General features: G+C 55.0%; 3 protein-coding genes across 6 annotated transcripts in view; 1 reads left to right on the forward strand and 2 right to left on the reverse strand.

The window, feature by feature from the left end:
• TOP3A (DNA topoisomerase III alpha) overlaps positions 1–4,876 on the reverse strand; it is a 77,007-nt gene extending 72,131 nt beyond the window's left edge. Inside the window, exon 1 of one of the 2 annotated variants that reach the window (XM_058283357.2) lies at positions 4,474–4,876. Coding sequence is in view for 1 of the 2 variants with exons in the window: in XM_058283356.2 (XP_058139339.1) it covers positions 4,474–4,653 (180 nt within the window). In the remaining variant the exon portion in view is untranslated. The remainder of the gene's footprint in view (positions 1–4,473) is intronic. The other variant, XM_058283356.2, reaches the window with a different exon arrangement.
• A 211-nt stretch (positions 4,877–5,087) lies between these two features.
• On the forward strand, positions 5,088–16,068 carry SMCR8 (SMCR8-C9orf72 complex subunit). The gene is made up of 2 exons (XM_058283359.1): positions 5,088–7,975; positions 11,408–16,068. Exons 1-2 carry the CDS (start codon positions 5,628–5,630, stop codon positions 11,859–11,861), a joined length of 2,802 nt encoding a protein of 933 aa, XP_058139342.1. The 5' UTR covers positions 5,088–5,627; the 3' UTR covers positions 11,862–16,068.
• The window catches only part of SHMT1 (serine hydroxymethyltransferase 1), a 32,229-nt gene continuing 28,677 nt past the window's right edge, over positions 15,888–19,439 (reverse strand). For all 3 annotated transcript variants that reach the window (XM_023585462.2, XM_004481412.5, XM_023585461.3), the window contains exons 10-12: positions 18,089–18,205; positions 17,330–17,440; positions 15,888–16,917 (exon numbers count right to left, since the gene is read on the reverse strand). In XM_023585462.2, the coding sequence (XP_023441230.1) occupies positions 16,745–16,917; positions 17,330–17,440; positions 18,089–18,205 (401 nt within the window). In that variant the 3' untranslated portion in view covers positions 15,888–16,744. The remainder of the gene's footprint in view (positions 16,918–17,329; positions 17,441–18,088; positions 18,206–19,439) is intronic.

A 19,439-nucleotide genomic window follows, 5' to 3' on the forward strand; every position in this document is an offset into this window, starting at 1 on the left:
TCATAGTCAATAGTGAAAGATGGAAAGCTTTTCCCCTAAGATCAGGAACAAGGATGTCCACTTTAACCAATTCTATTCAAGATTCTACTGGAAGTTTTAGCTAGGGAAATCAGGAAATAAAAAAATATGAGACATTCAAATGAATATTTCTATTCACACATGACATAATGTTATAGAGAAAATCTAAATAATCCACAAAAGAACAACTGGCGCTAATAAATGAATTGAGCAAAACTGCAGGACACAAGATCAACACAGAAAAATCAGTGATATTTCTATATATTAGCAATGAACAACCCAAAAAGGAAATTAAGAAAACAATTTCATTTAAAATAGCATCAAAAAGAATATACGTAGGAATAAATTTAGCCAAGGATGTATGAGATTTCCACACTGAAAACTAAAAATCATTACTGAATGCAACTAAAGAAAACTCAAATAAATAAGAAAACATCAAATTCAATGCAATCCCTATGAAAATTCCAGCAGTTTTTGTTTTTTGTTTTTCAGAAATAGAGAAGGGTATAGAAATTCACATGGACTTGCAAGGGGCCCCAATAGCCAAACCACCTTGAAAAAGAAGAGGAAGTTGGAGGACTTAAACTTCCTGATTTCAATGTAATATAGGGCTCTCTTAGCCTTAGCACCATCTTACTGGAAACCTCTGTGCCATGAGAGCCAAGTGGACGAAGAAGCAAATGCACAGACTGAAACGCAAAAGAAAGATGGGGCAGAGGTCCAAGTAATCCGTAAGCGTGTGCATCCATGGAGACGAGGGGAGCAAGAACATGGAATGCCAGAGGGCTGGGTCGCTGGTCAAGTTACTGACTGCAAGGTACTGTCTAAAATTCTTCACAATGGATCTAGAACTTCCAGCAGTCATCAAAGTTCCATGAACACTTCTGAGAGACCCACCTTGCTCACACTAGAGCAGTCCCTTTGGTCCTTTGCCCTGGACCTGTGACATTCTGGATTAGTTCTCTTCTCAGTTGTGGTCAAGTGTTAACACATGTAAAATAAATCATCTCTTCTGCTGCCTTAGTTGAAGAACCAAAAAACAAACAGAAAAACTAAAAAACAAGTGTATTATAGGGAGCGGATGTAGCTCAGTGGTTAAGTGCCTGCTTCCCATGCACAAGGTCTCAGTTCAATCCCCTCCTTTAAAAAAACAAAACTGTATTACAAAGCTGTAGTAATCAAAACAGTGTGGTACCGACGTGAGGACAGACATATTGATCAATGGAATAGAATTGAGAGCCTAGAAATAAGCACCTACATCTACGGTCAATTGATTTTCCACAAGGCTACCAAGACCATTAACTGGAGGAAAGAATAGTGTCTTCAACAAATGGTCCTGGGGCAACTGAATATCCACACACAAAAGAATAACATTAGACTCATACACCATATACAAAAAGTAACTCAAAATGGGTCCAAGATCAAACTACAAGAGCTTAAAACTATAAAACTCTTAGAAGAAAATATAGGGGTAAATCTTCATGACCTTGCATTTGGTAATGGATTCTTAGATATGACCCCAAAAGCATAAGCAACAGAAGAAAAAAAATAGATACATTAGACTTAATCAAAACTAAAAACTCTTGTGCATTAAAGACAGTATCAAGAAAGTTAAATTGCAATCTATGGGATGGGAGAAAATATTTACAAATCATATATCTAGCAAATGCCTAGTATTCAGAATACATACAGAATTCCTAATACACAACAAAAAGACAGACAACCCAGTTAAAAATGGGGAAAAGACTTGTTTATTGTACCTTTCCTCCAAGAAGGTATGTACGAAATGGCTAACAAGCAAAAGAAAAGGTGCTTAAGGTTATTAGCCATTAGAGAAATGCAAATCAAAACCACAATGAGCTACCACTTCACTGTCACTATAATGGCCATAATTTAAAAATGGAAAGGCATTGGCCAGGATGTGGAGAAACTGGGACCCTCCTGCAGTGCTGGTGGAATGCAAAATAGTGTAGCCTCTGTGGAAAACAATTTGGCGATTCCTCAATAAGTTAAACATACAGTTACCACAGGACCTAGCAATCTCACTCCTATTTATGTACATAAAAGAACTGAATAATAAAAAAAAATAGGTGTAATATAATGGCATTTTCAGGACACTGGAATTGTCCTGAATGATGTTGCTGTGATGGATACAGGCCATCACGCATCTTGTCATAATTTACAAAAATGTATGGGAGAGTTTAAACTATAATGTAAACTGTAATCCAGACTTTGTATCAATGCCCAACATGTGTTTATCAATTGTAACAAATGTACCATACTACTGAAGGATGCTGTTAATGTGGGAAAGTGTGGGAGGGGAAGGGAGTGGAGCATCTGGGAATCCCCTACATTTTTTATGTAACATTTATATAATCTATCTTTTAAAAAATAAAAAATAATGAAAAAATTAAAAAAAAAGAATTGAAAATAGGATGTTCAAACAAAAACCTATATATGAATGTTCCTAGCAGCTCTACTCATAATAGCCAAAAGGTTGAAACAACCCAAGTGTCCATCAACTGATGAATGGATAAACAAAATGTGGTATATATATATACACAATGGAATATTATTCAGCCATAAGAAGGAATGAGGGGAGTGGATGTGGCTCAAGCAGCTGAGCACCTGCTTCCCACACAGGAGGTCCCAGGTTTGGTTCCCAGTGCCTCCTAAAAAACAGGAAACAAACAAACAACAAGCAAACAAACAAAAAAATCAACTCCGGGGAGCCGATGTAGCTCAATGGTTGAGTGTCAGCTTCCCCCACAAAAAAAGAAGGAATGAATTTCTGATACATGCTGTAACATGGATGAACCTTGAAAGGAGCCAGATACAACCGTCGCATATGTATGATCCATTCATATGAACTATCCAGAAAATTGTACACAAACTAATGGAGAGAAAGCAAGGGACTGCCAGGAGCTGGGGGTAGGGGAAAATGGGGTGGGGTAAGAAGGTGACTGCCTAACAGGTACAGGGTCTCCTTTCAGGGTGATGAAAATCTTTTGGAACTAGACAGTAGGGGTGGTTGCACAACATTGTGAATGCACTAAATGACACTTTAAGATGGTAAATTTTATGTTATGTGAAGTTCAGCACACACGCACACGAAACTGTGAATGGTCCTCATGATATGCCTTCAACTGCCTCTCCTGCTTACTTGGCACTCCAAACTTCTCACTGGTTTGGAACATGCCGAGTTGTTTCAAGCCGCCAAGTTGCTCTTCTTTATATGTAGCGTATCCGGAGCCTGGTAAAACTTCCAAGACTCAGCACAAACATTCACTCTGTCGACACATTTATCAAGAGCCTTCTGTATTCCAAACGCTGTATTAGGCACAAGGAACACAGCAGAGAACAAAATAGACACAGTCGCTGCCCTTTGTGGCTCACAGTCTGAAGGCCATGAGAGACATGGAACACTGTACAGGCCGTTATTTAGCTCTAACGCTGTTAGGTGCCTTCCAAGGCGACTAAGGTGCCATGGCAGCACATCGTAGAGGGTCCCAGACCCAGTGGGCAGAAGAAAGATGTGAGGGAAAACGGTTCCGTGAAGAAGAGGCATTTAAAGAAGTTAGGTGGCCATTCTCAAGAGGTCCAGAGCCCTAAAAGTAGACAAACGTAGGGGCTGACCACCAAGACTTAGGTGCTGGAAAGTGGTGAAGTGTCTGGTCATGCTCCCACTATCCCTCTGCTGGGAGCAGCAGTGAGATCCTGGGATCTGGGAAAGGAAAGGGGGGTGGGGAGAGGACTTGTGCCCCGTGTTCTTAGAAATGTTCTCCCCAAGACCATTTCGGGGTCCACTTTTGTTACGTGAGAGATTTTCCTGAACAGCTCCTAAGATCTCCGTGTCACCCCTTTATGAAGCCCCCCTTCCCTTCCCCCGGTCTCTGTCATCAGTGTGTCTAGCACACGTTCGTTCGTATCCCTTACTCCTCTACCCCTCAGGATTGGTTTGTAAGGGCAGAAGCAAGGCGGACCTCACTGCTGGCCCCCAGACCTTACAGCGCTGCCCTGACAGAACGGGGGCCGGTGGGGCCGCTCGACGGGGATGGGGCAGGGGGCGGGGAATGGCGCGCGAGGGCTTGAGGGCCAAGGTAAAGGAGGCTGGTCAGAGTCTTAACTCTTCGGAATCACCAGGGAAGAAAGTTAAAACAGAGACGTCCCGGGCTCCCCTAGACCGAGCCTTCCGAGGGGTGCCGCTGGTGAGGCCGAGGATCAGAAACGTTTGGGAACCGTTACTGTCTGCAGGGGGAAGTAAAGATTTTTCAAGCAGATGCGTGCAATGTCTTAACCACACTTTTAAACGCTCGTCAGTCCAGGCAGAGCCCGGGGCATGGGAAACCAGAGGGTAGCCCGGACGGGGACGGTGCAGCCTCAGCAGCGGGAGAAGGTGCCCTCGTCCCGCTACCGGGCGCCCATCTGCGTCCCCTCAGGAACGCGCCTCCTTACCCTCCTCATGCGGCTGTTAGACAGCAGGTCGGCGATCCCCTTGGCCGCGTCGTTTTTCTCAGCCACACAGAGGACTTTCCGCACCCCTCGGAAGGCCACTTCCATGGCGGTGCGGGACAAGGCGCGGCCTCCGGGCCGTGGCAGCCGCCAGAAAGCGCAGCGGACAGCGGGGAAGATCATCCCTAAGCCCCGCGCATGATGGGAGGGGCAGAGGGGAGGCCCGCCCGGCGCCCACCCTGAGGAAGCGAGGGCCTCCGGGCGTCACCAGCACCACCACTCGCTGTCCGTTCACTTCCACACAGCCCGTGTGGCTACTGTTCCCGCGCCTTCTCCACGCCGCGGTCACCTCAGCCTTAGCGTCCCACTTCCGCCCGATCCCTCAAGCCACTTCCGCCCGCCTCCTGGAGCCGCTTCCGCCAGGAGCCCCACAGAGACAGCGAACTACATCTCCCAGACTGCCCCACGCGCCCGGGAACTTTCCCCCCTGCAGGTTTCCTGTCTTTCCCCACACTTTTCCTTCTAGGCACTGGTTGGTTAATCGGATTCCTGCTAGGGAGTGGCTGCCTCACTGTCCCCCGCAGTTATCTTTTTCTCTCCAGCTCGGAAATCTACGCGGGCGCTTCCGGGTCACGCGGCGCCGACGCTGCGAGTCATGTGACACCAAGATGGCGGCGCCGCGGTAGTTGGCTCGGGGTTGTGGCGTCCCAGGAGCCGCAACGGTTACTGCTCTCGGGCCGAGGCGGGCGACCACGCTTGGCTGACCCCTGCGACGGTCCGTAGCACCCCGCTGGGCATCCGTTCAGGTCTGGGGCTGTTTCTGCGCGGTGGGTTCGGGGCAGTGCTGGTGACCTCGCCGCAGGTGCCTTGCGCCGGCAGCGCCCGCCGAAGAAGGAGGGCAGCCAGTCTCCCTGGTCTTCTGGGCCTGCGGCCTTGGAGTTCATGAGGCCACCGAGGGCCCCTGCGGAGCTACACTGCTGAGAGTACTACGGTAGTTGGAGTCTTCGAGCGTGTGAGAGGCAGTCTACAACTGCTGAGGGCTCGAAAAAGGTCGCAACGGTTGCGCTTCATCCTGCAGAGGCCTGGCTTCCCCGTAGACTGCCCCCGCATTCTTTTCCCTCTCTCTCTCTTCATGTTCTCCCCAAATATCTGGAAATATGATCAGCGCCCCTGACGTGGTGGCCTTCACCAAAGAGGATGAGTATGAGGAGGAGCCTTACAATGAGCCGGCCCTGCCTGAGGAGTACTCCGTGCCGCTCTTCCCTTTCGCCAGCCAGGGAGCCAACCCGTGGTCCAAACTGTCCGGGGCCAAGTTCTCACGGGACTTCATCCTCATTTCCGAGTTCTCCGAGCAGGTGGGGCCTCAGCCCTTGCTGACCATACCCAATGACTCCAAAGTTTTTGGCACTTTTGATCTCAACTACTTCTCCTTGCGGATCATGTCTGTGGATTACCAAGCCTCCTTCGTCGGCCACCCCCCTGGTTCTGCCTACCCCAAGCTGAACTTTGTGGAGGACTCCAAGGTGGTGCTGGGCGACTCCAAGGAGGGAGCCTTTGCCTACGTGCACCACCTGACCCTGTACGACCTGGAGGCCCGTGGCTTTGTCAGGCCCTTTTGCATGGCTTACATCTCAGCCGACCAGCACAAAATCATGCAGCAGTTTCAGGAGCTTTCAGCTGAATTCTCCAAAGCTTCCGAGTGCCTGAAGACCGGCAACAGAAAGGCATTTGCTGGGGAGCTTGAAAAAAAGCTGAAAGACTTGGATTATACCCGGACAGTGCTGCACACGGAAACGGAGATCCAGAAGAAAGCCAATGACAAAGGGTTTTACTCATCTCAGGCAATTGAGAAAGCCAACGAACTGGCCAGTGTGGAGAAGTCCATCATTGAACATCAAGACCTGCTGAGACAGATCCGTTCGTATCCTCATCGGAAGTCAAAGGAGTCTGATTTGTGTTCTAGTGAAATGGAGGCAAACAGCCAGGATCAGGCTGACCAGGCAGCCGCTACCTCTAACTCTGGTGAGTCTGCCGACACAGACCTTTATGCCCGTAGAACACCGTACACCCCAAAACTCATCAAAGCAAAGTCCACCAAGTGTTTTGACAAGAAGTTGAAGACCTTGGAGGAGCTCTGTGACACTGAGTACTTCACCCAGACGCTGGCTCAGCTCAGCCACATCGAGCATATGTTCAGAGGAGACCTGTGCTACCTCTTGACCAGTCAGATTGACCGGGCACTCCTAAAACAACAACATATAACCAACTTCCTCTTTGAAGACTTGGTGGAGGTCCCCGACAGGGTGATCGAGAAACAAGATAGTACGCCCCTCGAGCACGTTCAAGAGAGGCCACCTTCCAGGTCTCTGGAAGAATATCCAATCCCTAAGGTGTTAATCAGCGTTGGTTCTTACAAGTCCAGCGTGGAGTCTGTGCTGATCAAGATGGACCAAGAACTGGTGGACGACGAGTACAAGGACATCGGGGTGACAGAATCGAGCAGTTTTGACCCCCAAGAGGGCTTGGACTACCTGGACATGGACATGAAAGGGAGTATCAGCAGTGGGGAAAGCATCGAGGTTCTGGGCACAGAGAAGTCAACCTCTGCGCTGGCTAAGTCTGACAGCCAGGCCAGCCTCACAGTGCCACTGAGCCCCCAGGTGGTCCGGAGCAAGGCCGCCAGCCACAGGACCACCAGCGAGGACAGTATCGAGGTCCTCAGCACCTTCCCCTCGGAGGCCCTCATCCCCGACGACTTTAAGGCCAGCTACCCAAGTGCCATTAACGAAGAGGAATCGTATGCCGACGACAACCAGGGAGCCCTCCAATTCCAGGCAAGCATCAGCCCGCCGGATCTGGGCGAGGCAGAGGAGGGCAGCTTGGAGAACGCCCCGTCCCAGACCGATTCCTCCTGCTGCATCGGGAAGGAGAGTGACAGTCTGCTGGCACCGCTCTCCTCTCCGGCCGCAAAGCTGTCTGACGAGGATGGTGTGGTGAGCATTCCCCCGCAGCGCTACCGGCAGAAGGACCCGGCCTTCCACGTGGACTTCACGGCGGAAAGCGCCAGCCCGTCTTCCCGAGACACCAGCTCCGAAGGCTTCCCCCGTTACGAGCTGGACCCGAGCTGCCTCGTAGCTAGCCGGGACGCCAGTAAAACCAGCCTGGACACGCTCTCAGACTCCGCCAGCTACGTGAGCGGCGCAGCCTACCCGAGCCTGGACAGGACGCCGTCTGCTCACTCTGAGAGGCACAAGAAGAGGGCTGGCCAGAACGCCTTAAAATTCATCCGCCAGTACCCCTTTGCCCACCCTGCCATCTACTCCCTGCTCAGCGGGAGGACGCTTGTGGTCCTGGGGGAAGACGAGGCCATCGTCAGGAAACTCGTGACGGCACTGTCCATCTTTGTCCCCAACTACAGCCGCTACGCCAAACCTGTGAAGCACTGGGTCTCTTCCTCTTTGCACATTACAGATTTTCAGAAGTGGAAGCTTATCGGTCTGCAGAGGTAATCGGTTACATATGGTAGGGAAGGGCCCTGTCTAGCCAGAGACGGGCCTTCAGCTGCACATCTTTTGGGGCGAGGTAGCAGGGTGGTGTGGTGGCGCAGGATCAGGAGGCCTGGCTTTTAGACCGGGCCCTCCTCCGGCTCCCTGGGTTACTTTTGGCACGTCGTTTCCCTTCTCTGGCCTTCAGTTTCCTTGTTTGCCACACAGGGGGGTTGCAGTTTCCAACACTGGTCTGCATCCGACTGGCTCAGAATTACCTGGGGAATTTTTCAAATCACAGGTTCCTGGGCCACATCCCCAGATTCTGATTCCGTTAGTCAGGGACATGCCATGGAATTTATTTGGTGCACAATGAAGTTTGAGAACAACCGGCCTGCAAGATCTCAGGTCCTCTCTGATCCTTAAATTCATACTATGGTGTAAATGACTAAGAAGGGCTCGCCTGAGGGCAAAGGCTGAGGTAGTCATGGAGAAGGCAGCCGTCGCCGGGGAGGGGCATGGCAGAGGCGCCAGTGGCTTTCTCGTCACTGTTCCATTCGCTTCTTCGTAAGGAAATGCAGTAGGCAATCCCTTTTTAAACACGGTTTCTTTCATTTCCTCGTGATACTTCTGCTTTAGTAGATTCTTTGTGCTTTTCCAGATACTGCCTGACAGGTCGGCAAAGGAACTCTTTCCCTCTGTGGGTGCGCTGTGTTTAGTTTCCTCATTTTGTGACCCTCGGCAAGTCACTTGCATTCGCTGAGCCCCACTTTACTCCTTTGTCAGACAAAGGCATTGGACTAAGTGATTGTCACAGTCTGTGCTTCCACGCTCCACAGAGAGGGCTAAACTAATTTCTCCCCAGCCGCCGTTGGCACTGTGTGTTCTGATTCCCTGACTCCTCTTCACATGCGTCCCTAAAATTGATGCAGCTCTCACCTGCCGAGTCTCCTCTGGTTCCCCCCTTTCCGGGAAGTCCCCCGAGCTTTCCCTAGCCCTGCCCGCACTCCTCTTTCCCTGGGGTGGTGGTTGTGGGATGTGGGCCAGTGCATCGCCACAGCGTTGTTGAGAATCTGCTCTGGGCGAGGCCGGCCCCGGGTCCTGAGTGGGGTACCAAGCGAGTGCGTGGCAAGGCCCCTGCTCTGCGAGAATTCCAAGAGCAGGCGAGGACACAGCCAGGTGGCCAGGGAGGCGGGAGTTCTACCAGCGCTGCCCGCACACAGGAAGCAGGTTAGTGGCACGCTGGGAGCACGGGAGGGATGCCCGGGAAGGCCCCGTGACTCCAGCGAGCGCGGGAACACCAGCGAGGGCCAGGCGGGCAGCCGGTGAGGACGGGCCTGTGAGACGTCAGGTGAGGCTGCTCCGGGCACTGGGGGGCCAGCTGGTCCTGGCTCGGCCACGGGATGTTGGCGCAGCCCCTGGGGGAGGAGGTGTGTTGGGGGCCAGTTCCGTGCCACCTCTGGTAAATTCCCGTGGGCCTTTGGGCAAGTCCCCCTGCCACCCAGGCCCTGGGTCACCGGCGTGTGCGCCAAGGGAGAGAGGCGTGGGGCTGGCTGTTTCTCCCCACTCTCTTGCCTCCTTGTGAGGAGCTTTGAGGGAACAGGAATGGAAGAAGCTTGAAATAGCATCTTCCAGAGGAAGTGGCTCCCCTGGTGAGGGCAGGGTGGGGGGCTGGCCTGCGAGCCCTGGCTTTCCTGCAGAGGGGGGATGGCAGGAGGGGAGGGGCGGGGAGACGAGGGCGGTCTCCAGGTGCCCCTGAGCCAGCTGTGCCAAGTGGGCTCAGGAGTAGGCCGAGCACCCGGGAGGGCACCCCGAGGTGGGGGCGGTACGCACAGCGGGGCGAACCAGCACGGCCTGGGTCGGGGAGACCATTTTGCAGACCTTGGCACCATCCTCGCGCTGCGTGGGAACGTCTTAGCTGCTGACCAGGCCCAGGCTCTGGCTCCCGTCACCCGCGGGTGCAGCCCCGGGCGCTCAGCGTCCTTTCCCTGGTGTGTGGCCCGGGAGCCTCTGCCCTCAACTCGGTCGTGGTCCCGAATGCCTCCCGCATTTCCCTGAGCCCACCCTTCCCCCAAGGCCCACCTCCACCAACACCCCCCCCTCCCCGGGCCTCCCCAGCCAGGGGGTCTCCCATGGAGCCTGAGACCACCACTGGCTGCGGTGGGCTCGTGTGCTGATCTTCATTCCCAGCCAAACTGGTTTCATTCAGGACAAAAAATGGCGAGGCTTCGCTCTCTTTAGTGCCTGGTACGCGCTAGGTGAGTGATGACGATTATTAAATATATAAGGAGGTAACAAAACCCAGGAAGGGAAAATACTGTGAGACTACCGTGATCCCAGATGACTGTTAGCCGTTTAAAAACTGCCTTACGTGTGGTACCAGCCCTGAACTTCAGAGGCGGGTCATGGGGAAATCCCTACTTGGCCAGCCGCTTGCCGGTCTCAGAGGGTAGTCCCAGCTCCGCGCGGAAAGCAGGTCTGGGGAGGGGTCTTAGGAGCCTCCTTCCTGCCTGTGATGCATCAGGCACCGGGGCCTTAGACCACATCAGATACAGTCCTGCTTCTAGAAGCTTCCTGTCCAGACCAGTAGAGAGCAGGCACCAGGCTGCCGAGTGCTGGGCGGGCAGCAGGGACCGCGACGACCTAGCCAGCACTTAGCACTGTCTCAGGGCTGGTGAGGCCCTAGGCACAGCTCGCTCACCGTCCACAACAGACGTGTCTCCACCGTTCCAGCGCGGCTCGGAGAGGTGGGGGAGTGGTGTGGGAAGGTGGGGCAGCGCAGAGGAGGGGCTTGCACTTCAGCCTGAGGTGCCATGGGTGGCTACACAAAGCTTTTTTTTTTAAAGATTTATTTTTTATTTATTCCTTTCCCCTCGTCCCCCCCAGTTGTCTGCTCTCTGTGTCCATTCGCTGTGTGTTCTTCTGTGTCCACTTGTTTTCTTGTCAGCGGCACCAGGAATCGTGTCTTTGTGGCATCATCTTGCTGCATCAGCTCTCGATGTGTGCGGTGTGTGCGGCGCCATTCCTGGGCAGGCTGCACTTTCTTTCGCGCTGGGCGGCTCTCCTTACGGGGCACGCTCCTTGCGTGTGGGGCTCCCCTATGCAGGGACACCCCTGCGTGGCAGGGCACTGCGCATGGGCCAGCTTCCTACATAAAGCTTTAAATGGCCAGTTGGTGTGGGTCAAATACAAAAGGGAGAGAGGGCGACTCAGGCAGGGCCAGCAGGACATGGATTTTGAGGCCCCAGGAAGCTTGGCCTGGCTCAGAGGAGAGCCCATCCGGGCAGTGATAGACGAGGCCATGCCAGGGCCCTTGAACTTGACTGTGAGGGCGGTGAGAAGCAATTCAAAGCTCACGGTGGTCAGATTTACCTTCCAGAACATGTAGCTGGGTGGGAGCCCCCGCCTCCTGACCTCCGCCCTCCCTGCTGACCTCCGCTCCTCTCTTTCAGAGTGGCCTCCCCCTCCAGTGCCGGCGCCCTCCACTCCCTGAGCCGCTACAGCCGCTACACAAGCGTCCTGGACCTGGACAGCAAGACGCTGCGCTGCCCCCTCTACAGGGGCGCCCTGGTGCCCCGGCTGGCAGACCACCGCACCCAGATCAAGCGGGGCAGCACCTACTACATGCACGTCCAGAGCACGCTCACGCAGCTCTGCTCCAAGGCCTTCCTCTACACCTTCTGCCACCACCTGCACCTGCCCGCCCACGAGGAGGAGCCCGAGGAGCTGGCCGCCAGGCGCCAGGCGAGCTTCCTGAAGCTCACCCTGGGCCTGGCGAACGAGGACGTCAAGGTGGTCCAGTACCTGGCCGAGCTGCTGAAGCTGCAGTACGTGCAGGACCCTCCGGGGAGCAGCCACCCCCTGCTCAGGTTCGACTACGCCCCCAGCTTTTTGTACAAAATCTGAGGTCGGTCCCAGCCACTCTGACCAAGACCTGCAACTCAGGGCCAAAGGGTGCAGGGTGGGGAGGGCTTGGCCTGAGCTTGGCAGCCGAGACTCCTGGTGGCGTCAGAGGGGAGAGTGCAGGTGGCAGCCGTGGCTCTGGGGTGGCTCCGGGGCGCCTGGCCCTCTGCAGAGGTCCGGGAGGGGGGCAGCAGTTGCTCTTGGACCCCCAGCAAAGCGCAGCCCTGGCGGGTGGCCAGGGCAGATCCTTCGGGCAGGGCAGGACAAGGGGTGGGAAGGCCACAGCCCAGCGCCTGCCGGGCATGCGAGCAGCAGAGCAAACAAGGGAAACAGCGGCTCAGCTGTGACTATTTGGTGGAAAACAGGACGGCAGAATGTGCACCGCCTCCCGCAGGCTGCAGCAGGCCCTTCCCTCAGCCTGACAGAGCCATGATCCCAGGGAGGGGCCTATGAGTGAGACGGAGGGGAGAATGCTCCCCACTGCCGGGCAAAAGGAGAGCGTCGCGGGCTGCAGCGTGAGCGAGTGTGAGCTCACAGCACCTCATCTCCTTGGCCCCGCTTTGTCCCCCAGCCTTGGAATTCACTCACCCCAGCTCAGCAGGAGTGCCTGGCAGGCTCACCAGTCCCCAGCTGGGAAGAGGCCAGAGGTACCCCGAAACCACTGTCAGGCACCCAGGGGCCAGGCAGGGCCAGAGGTGCCGCGAGGCTGTCACCACTGTGCGAAAGACGAGCGGCCAGCGTGCTTTCTTGGGGGCGGTCCACCCAGCTCTTCCCGGCCAGAATTCGCATTTCCCTCCTGAGAAAGGTTTGCAGAAATGTCTGGACCCAGGCGAGGACAGGCCCCGACTCTTGTCCTCACCTTCATCTCACACCTTTGCAACCACCTCACTACCTCACCCGGGGGCTCGCCGGCACAGCGAGAGCGCAGCTCTGCTCAGCCGCCCGGCCCGGGTTGCTGGCCATCAGTGCTCGCGTGGACAGTGGGCGTCTCCTGGCGGGTCTGCCCTGGGAGGGGCTCAGCTCCCCACACTGCACGCCCAGCCCCGAGGGGGCCACGTTGGCAGGGAATGATGTGCGAGGCTCAGGGGGAGCTCCCTGGCCCACCTGCCCCCTCCCCCCTGACCGCCGTCTTCCCCGGATGGCCACCTGGGATGGAGAGGGTGTGTGGCCGCCTCGGAAGCTCTATTCTGAAAGCCGTTTATTCCCCCTCAGTGGGAAAGACTCCAGGTATTGCTGCTGCCACGCAGCCGCGGTGGCTGCCTGAGGACACGTGTGCCTCTGGGGAGCTGCCGCCTGCAGTTAGGGGCCTGCCGTCCGCCTTGCGGAGTGCTGCCGAGACCACTGAGGGGAGCAGTCAAGGCGCCCTGGTGGGAGCCGTCGAGCCCCTCCTCACCCAGGCTCCCTGCAGGGGAGCAGGGCCCAGCAGCTGCCGGCCGGCGGCTTCCCCCCAGAGGCGGTGCTGGGCCTCTGAGGCGGCACGCAGGCCCCGCTGTGGCTGCCTCCATCACAGCTCCTCGGTGCCTGTGCTGGGGGTTTCTACAGACATGAGGGCCTCGAGGTTTTGAAAGGGCAGCGTGTCCACTGCTGGCATGTGAGGAGGCTGCGAGGAAGCCAGGTTCTCTTCTTGTCTCCCCTGTCCCCACGCCCCCCTCCCTGGTGTTGCCAGTGCTGCTGTTTATTTTCTAACTGGGTGGCTTGTAGCTGTCTACTCAGGCGTCTGAGATAGGAAGGGGCAACATTACCTTAAAGGGAAAAGGGTCTGCAGGGGTCACTCAGCAGGCCCCAGGAACGGCCGTCACCGGCTCGACCAAGGCTGGGCGTCCCTCCGTCCTGCACCAGTGTGAGAACTTGCAGGGGAGGGGAGGGCTAGTCGAGCAGCTCCTGGCGGGTGCTGCGCTGCAGCCACCCTGGCCTTCTAGAAGCTAGTGCTGTGTTCCACAAAGGCCTAGAGCGGAGGTCCCTGGGGGAGGACCGCTCGGAGGCGCAACCTGGAGGACGGTTCCCGCAGGCCAGGGAGTGCCCGGAACAGACGTGTTGTGTGTGGAGGCGGCCGCCGAGGCCGCGGTGGGGAGCTTCTCACTGGGGTTGCTCCTTAGGGAGTGGAGAAGGCTACACTGAATGGTGGCTGAGCCTCCGGGATTTGGATTTTGGTAAAAAACCTGACTTTGCGGTGTGGCAGTTTCAAAGGATTATTTGACACAAAGAACGCTCCTTTCAAAAAGGATCTTAAAGCGGTACTGGAAGGGAGCCCGGCTGGGGCAGAGGTCTTTAACACGCTGGCCCCTCCCTGGCCCCTCTCCACTCTGGAAAGCGTGACCCGACGAGAAGCGGCAGGAAGACCTATGCAGTGGGACTAACCTCAAGAATTCCCACCTGAGGTTTTCTCTCTAGGAATGTAGGTTGATAGGTTTAAATAAAACATTTGAGGACACTTCCCAGGAAATAGATGTCAGCAGTGACCCCGCGGCTTCTCCAGCCACTCTGAAGGCCCAGGCGCTGAAACGTGACCCCTGGCCCATTGCCTCCACCCTCGTTCAAAGCAGTCCAGGTCAAGAAGGCCCTGACCAGCTGCAGTCCCTGGACCAGTGATGTTAGAAGTCCAAGTTCACGTTCAAACCGAAGGTCTCGTAGAGCACACGGCGCTCGCGTCACCCTCTTTCCTGAGCTGCTGCCTCCCACCAGGAACCTGCTCCTTGAGTGGCATTGCTGGATTTTAGAAACGGGCTTTTCCAGAATTTACTACAATGCCCAAACAGACAAATATCGCTGAAGAATTTGGAAATAGCACTGTGACAGCTCAGCCATCATTCCCCTCCCAGCTTTTAATCTCTGTTTCAGGTCAGTCACAATATTCAAAGTATGGTAGATTTCACCCCCAAACAAACCACAAATCTTGCAAAGTCCTCAAAAGGCCAGCAGATCCTTTGCCAAGTGCCAGGGCTGCAGCAGCTCCAGGAAGCGTCTCGCGGCAAAGAACAGTCACCTGCTTGTGGAACATCTTGCATGCAGAGACCGCCCCTTCTGCCAGTGCTGCACGCAGGTGCCCCCGCCCCAGTCACAGTGTCGCATGTCAGTTTAGCTCCTGGTGTGGCGTGGCCACGGCTTTGTCTACACAGCCAGCAGCACTGTCTCAATTCAATGGCCAGTTCATCAGTAGGCATGTGCGACCGTTGGAGGAGTCGACCCATGTGTTCTTTACCTTCCATGTCTCGAAAAAGCTCAGGAGAAAGTGCCTTGGTTTGAAGCAAACCAGCCAGCCTTCTGGCTTCCTACCCTCCGCCCCACCAATACTGTGATAAGTGATGAAACTGGAATCGTTTAAAAGACTGCAGAAGAGCCGCTGGTTTCCACTTCTGGCTAGAACGCAGATCCTCACTTTTCCTGGGCGCCTTCTCCTTTGAATACTGACATAACCTGGCTTTAGCTCCTCGGTTTGGTTAAAGCCACAGGCCAGGAGGCAGAAGCTGGCAGGAATGGGGCGTCAGCTTCCAACTCCCATACGAAGGGGATGGACCCGCACCCCACCCGGGCTGCGCGGTAGCCGGGGACTTGGAGATGTCAGTTTACCTTCCGCTGGAGAGGAGTCTAGGCTCCGAATTTAGGTTTTGGCAGCATCAGAGATGTAGAGGCCGGTGTTCCCCTGCCCCCCCGCCCTGTGACGACGGTGACCTCTGCCCCACCCTCCCGAACCTGCCGGTCCCCGGCTGTGGGGGCTGTGCCGGAAGGCAGGGCCACGGGGTACCTTGCCTGCTGACTGCCCGGCCCCAGGCACACACAGGGGGTCGAGATCGCGCCGCCTTCCCAGCTGCAGTGAAAAGCAGAGTCCGACTAATTCGCGTGTAATTTTAGGGAGAAGCTCTTTGATGGCTGCATGTTCCTTCCTTCGTGTTTGCGTGTGTGTATCGCCCATCCATGAGCAGCAGTCGTTTTTGCAGGGGCTGGCGGGAGTAGTACAACCGATAGGCGTGACAGCATCTTAGAGGTGCGACTGCACAAGAGCCTAATGCCAAATAAATAGTATGAGAAGTGTACTTTTTAAAGATTAATTTATTTGAGTTCAGATATTTTTGGAATATGAAACTTGGTTGTATTTTTTAAAGCTATCATTCTTAGAGACATTCTGTGGTTAAAATTTGTGCTGAATTAAAAATGGTTACCTATGTTTTGCACTTCAACTTTATGAAAAAATAAAGTTTCTTTGGGAAGGTGACTTGGTTTCCTGATTCGAGTCCGCTCTGCCATGGCCTGGCCCGCAGGTCCCCGCGGTGGAGGATGAGCGCCACTTGCACGACATGCTCTGGGCCGCTGATAGAGAAGCCCTCCCACCCCAGCAGGCAGTGCCTCACGTAGGCTTGTCCAGCTTACTGCTACAGAGCGCACAGCAGAGACCTCAGAAGAACTTCCCTCCCTTTTCAGTGACAACAGTCCTAATTCAGTTCTCCTTTTGGCCTCCTACTGGTAGCAAAATAATAAAATGGCAGCTTTCACAGGCCATTCACTTGGGTGTTTCTCAGGAAGAAGCCAAGAAACCATCAGAGAAGGCTGAGTAAAATTACGGGAATCTTCCTAACCGTTCTGCCCTGTACGCTGTCCAAAATGAAGTAAGGCTACATGGCTAGACAATGTTTCCTTTTACCAGAATAATTACATACAGCTGGGAGGAAGCAAATTCACATTTAAATTCCTTACTAAGTATTACTAGCAGTGGGCTTTAAATTTTGATTTATGAAGATAGGTGAGGCATCTTCAAAAGGCATCCGTTTGAAGGGCGCCCCATGGGGCCTCCTCTCTCCCCAGAGGGGCTCAGGGTCCGCAGGCAGGGGCGTCCTTGCCACCCGCGGGTCCTGGGGCTGGGGCTGGGCCTCCAGGGCGGGCAGCGGGCTGCATTAGAAGTCAGGCAGGCCGGGCAGAGGGAAGAGCGAGGCGAAGTTCTCCACTTCCTCCCTGAGAGCCCTCACGGCCCTTCTGTGCCTCTCGTCCCCCGTGAGCTTCTCCTTGAATTCCTTCAGGGTGGCCTTGCTGCCGAGGTCGTTCTGGATCTGCAGAGTCAGTTCTATCCCTGCGCCAGCGAGACACAAGATGAGCCCACTGGGCGAGCGGCCCGCCGCCACGACGTGGGTGAGGCCGCTGGCCGTGGGGACAGCAATGGGAGGGGCACAGCCTCAAGCTCCACGTGGCCCCTCTAAAGGGACCATGGCTGAGCCCAAGCATGGTTGTGAAATGTCCCCAACAGCTAGAGAGTGACAGGCCTTAACGACTAACATTCCCGCAGGTACCACTCTTGGCTGCACCTCGCCTGGGGCAGAGCACACAGGACCAGTTTATAGACCTCTCAGGGTGGTCTGCTGGTGCATCTTCTGTGGTCTTGTCCCCAGTCATTTTGGAGACAGAAAACATGTCAACCCCTTGTAGTCGCCATCAGAAACTACCACCCACTGGAATGTGGCCAACTTCCAAAACTCTGTCCTTACCTCTGTGAATGAAGTCGGCTACTTTCTGGAACTCTTTTTCCAACAGTCCTCGGGATGTCAGGGCTGGGGTCCCCAGTCTCAGTCCACTGGGCCGCAGTGCACTTTTGTCACCTTGAAAATAAACAGGACCCTGTCCAGAGCCCGCACTGAACTCACCACCGTGCATTTAAAAAGGTGCATTTGGTGGGGAGAGAGTGTAGCTCAGTGACTGAGCAGCTGCTTCCCATGTACAAGGTCCTGGGCTCAATTCCCAGTACCTCCTAAAAAAAAAACCGGTATATTTGGGCAAGAAAGAACTGACCTGGAGATACTGGCTCCATCTAAGGAGCTGAGCAGAACTGATTTAAATACTAGAGGGAGGCCCGAAGGCACAGCAGGTGGATGGAAGGGGGTAGACCCACATTCTGACGGCTTCTGCAGAGCCGTCTTCTGTGCTGGGGCCCTCGCTCCTAAAACACAGGTTACTCCCTTCCTCTCCAACATGTCATTACCGGGACCCGCTGAGAAACGCCACTGCCGTTCTCAGAAGGTCCCTGCTTCCCTCCTCCAGACGACCGTCCAGCCGCCCAGCCCTCCAGCCCAGTCTAGCCCCTTTCTGCGCCCTGCCGGGGTGAGAGCCAAGGCTTGGTTCCCAGCCAGCGAGATGCACTGACCCCCCAACCATGCGATGTCTGCCCCCAGAGTGAGACACATTCATGGATGAAGCTGTCCAGGACACACGCAGGCAGACGCATGGAAGGGAAGACCAAGGACTCTCACCTGGGCAGGTGTTTTTGTTACAGGCAATCGAACAGGCTTCCAGCACCTTCTCAGCCCTTCCACCATCTGTGCCTTTGGAACGGAGATCCACGAGGATCAAATGGTTGTCAGAACCACCTGGAAACAAAGTCAGATCTGTGAAAATGCAGGCCAAGTGAAGGAATCTCTTTCTTCCTCAGAAATGAGGGTAGTGAGTAAGGCTGTGGCAGATGAGTCGAGACACAGCACACCCACCACCTACTCCAGATTTTTAACCACTTGCCAGAGAAAAAATGCCCCAGGTCCTAAGAATTTGAGAGAGAGGACAGAAATCTTTCAAAAGAGGTAAGTGGTCATGCAGGAGGGAAGAGAGGCTGCTGGGTAAACTGTCCAGCTTCTGTAGCCCTGAGCGGGCACTGTGATGACAACACACCAGATGCTGGCAAAGGGACCTGGAAGCTGGCCTGGAGGGGTGACAGCTTGTTCTATGCCATTTATGGCTTGTTTTGTCCCAAACTGACAATTTCCCAAGCATCTCCAAAATTGGCCCTAAAGGCTACCTGCTCCGGTGGCAGCCCCAAGGTAGCAGAAGGCGGTACCATTTACTGTGGGTGCTGCCAGGGCCACTATGTTTACTGAACACATTGTGGACACCGGCTCCGTGCGAGGCCAGTCCTGCGAGCAGACTGGTTATCAGTGTAGCACAGGTGAGGACAACGTGACAATGTGGTAAGAGGGCTTTCGGCCACCGGACCAAGACCACCTGGGAGACTGTGATCACACTTGTGGATCTGGCCACTTGGGACGCGTGCTAAACCAGGGTTGTTGACTCGGGCGACAGCAGACAGGAGTGCTGTCCCCTCTGCCACTGGGAGGTGTTTCAGGGATGAGTTCCAACAGGCAGCTGGGCCGAGCCGGCAGCTTGGCACTGGAGCCACAGTGCCCAGAGCTTACGTCGCCTGGCGCTTCTGTCGAGCGACTCAGTGCTTCCGCGCCTCGTGCCCACTAGCACTGCCGAGCCCCGGGGCTGCCGTGTGGTCTGAAGCAGACCGTGTATCATGCATGGCGGAGCAGCCCGCACCAAGCAGGTATCGTAAATGCCACCCGGTATCGTCGCCTTCACTTATCGGCCTGAAGCGTCCGGTCAGGTCAGGTCACCTCCAAGCCTGGGCGCCTGGGAGGGTAGGAGGAACTCCCCCACCCCCCAGAGACCTCAGGCTCTATCCGAGGCAGGAGCGGGAGGGAGTTCCGCCTAAATCTTTGCTACTCAAAGTGCAGCTCCCGGGCCACAGCACCGGATCCCCTGGGGTCTGGGTAAAATGAAGCATCGTAGGCCCCCCCCGGCCTTCTGCTTCGGGACCTGCATCTTAAC

The sequence above is a fragment of the Dasypus novemcinctus genome, chromosome 21 (genome assembly GCF_030445035.2).
Source record: "Dasypus novemcinctus isolate mDasNov1 chromosome 21, mDasNov1.1.hap2, whole genome shotgun sequence".
NCBI classification, from domain to species: Eukaryota; Metazoa; Chordata; class Mammalia; order Cingulata; family Dasypodidae; genus Dasypus; species Dasypus novemcinctus.

What these genes read in the sequence shown, in the direction of transcription:
- SMCR8 (XM_058283359.1), top strand. Translation starts at nt 5,628, where the DNA reads ATGATCAGCGCCCCTGACGTGGTGGCCTTCACCAAAGAGGATGAGTAT. An exon ending in AAGCTTATCGGTCTGCAGAG is followed by an intron (nt 7,976 to 11,407) that starts GTAATCGGTTAC and finishes CCTCTCTTTCAG; the next exon opens with AGTGGCCTCCCCCTCCAGTG.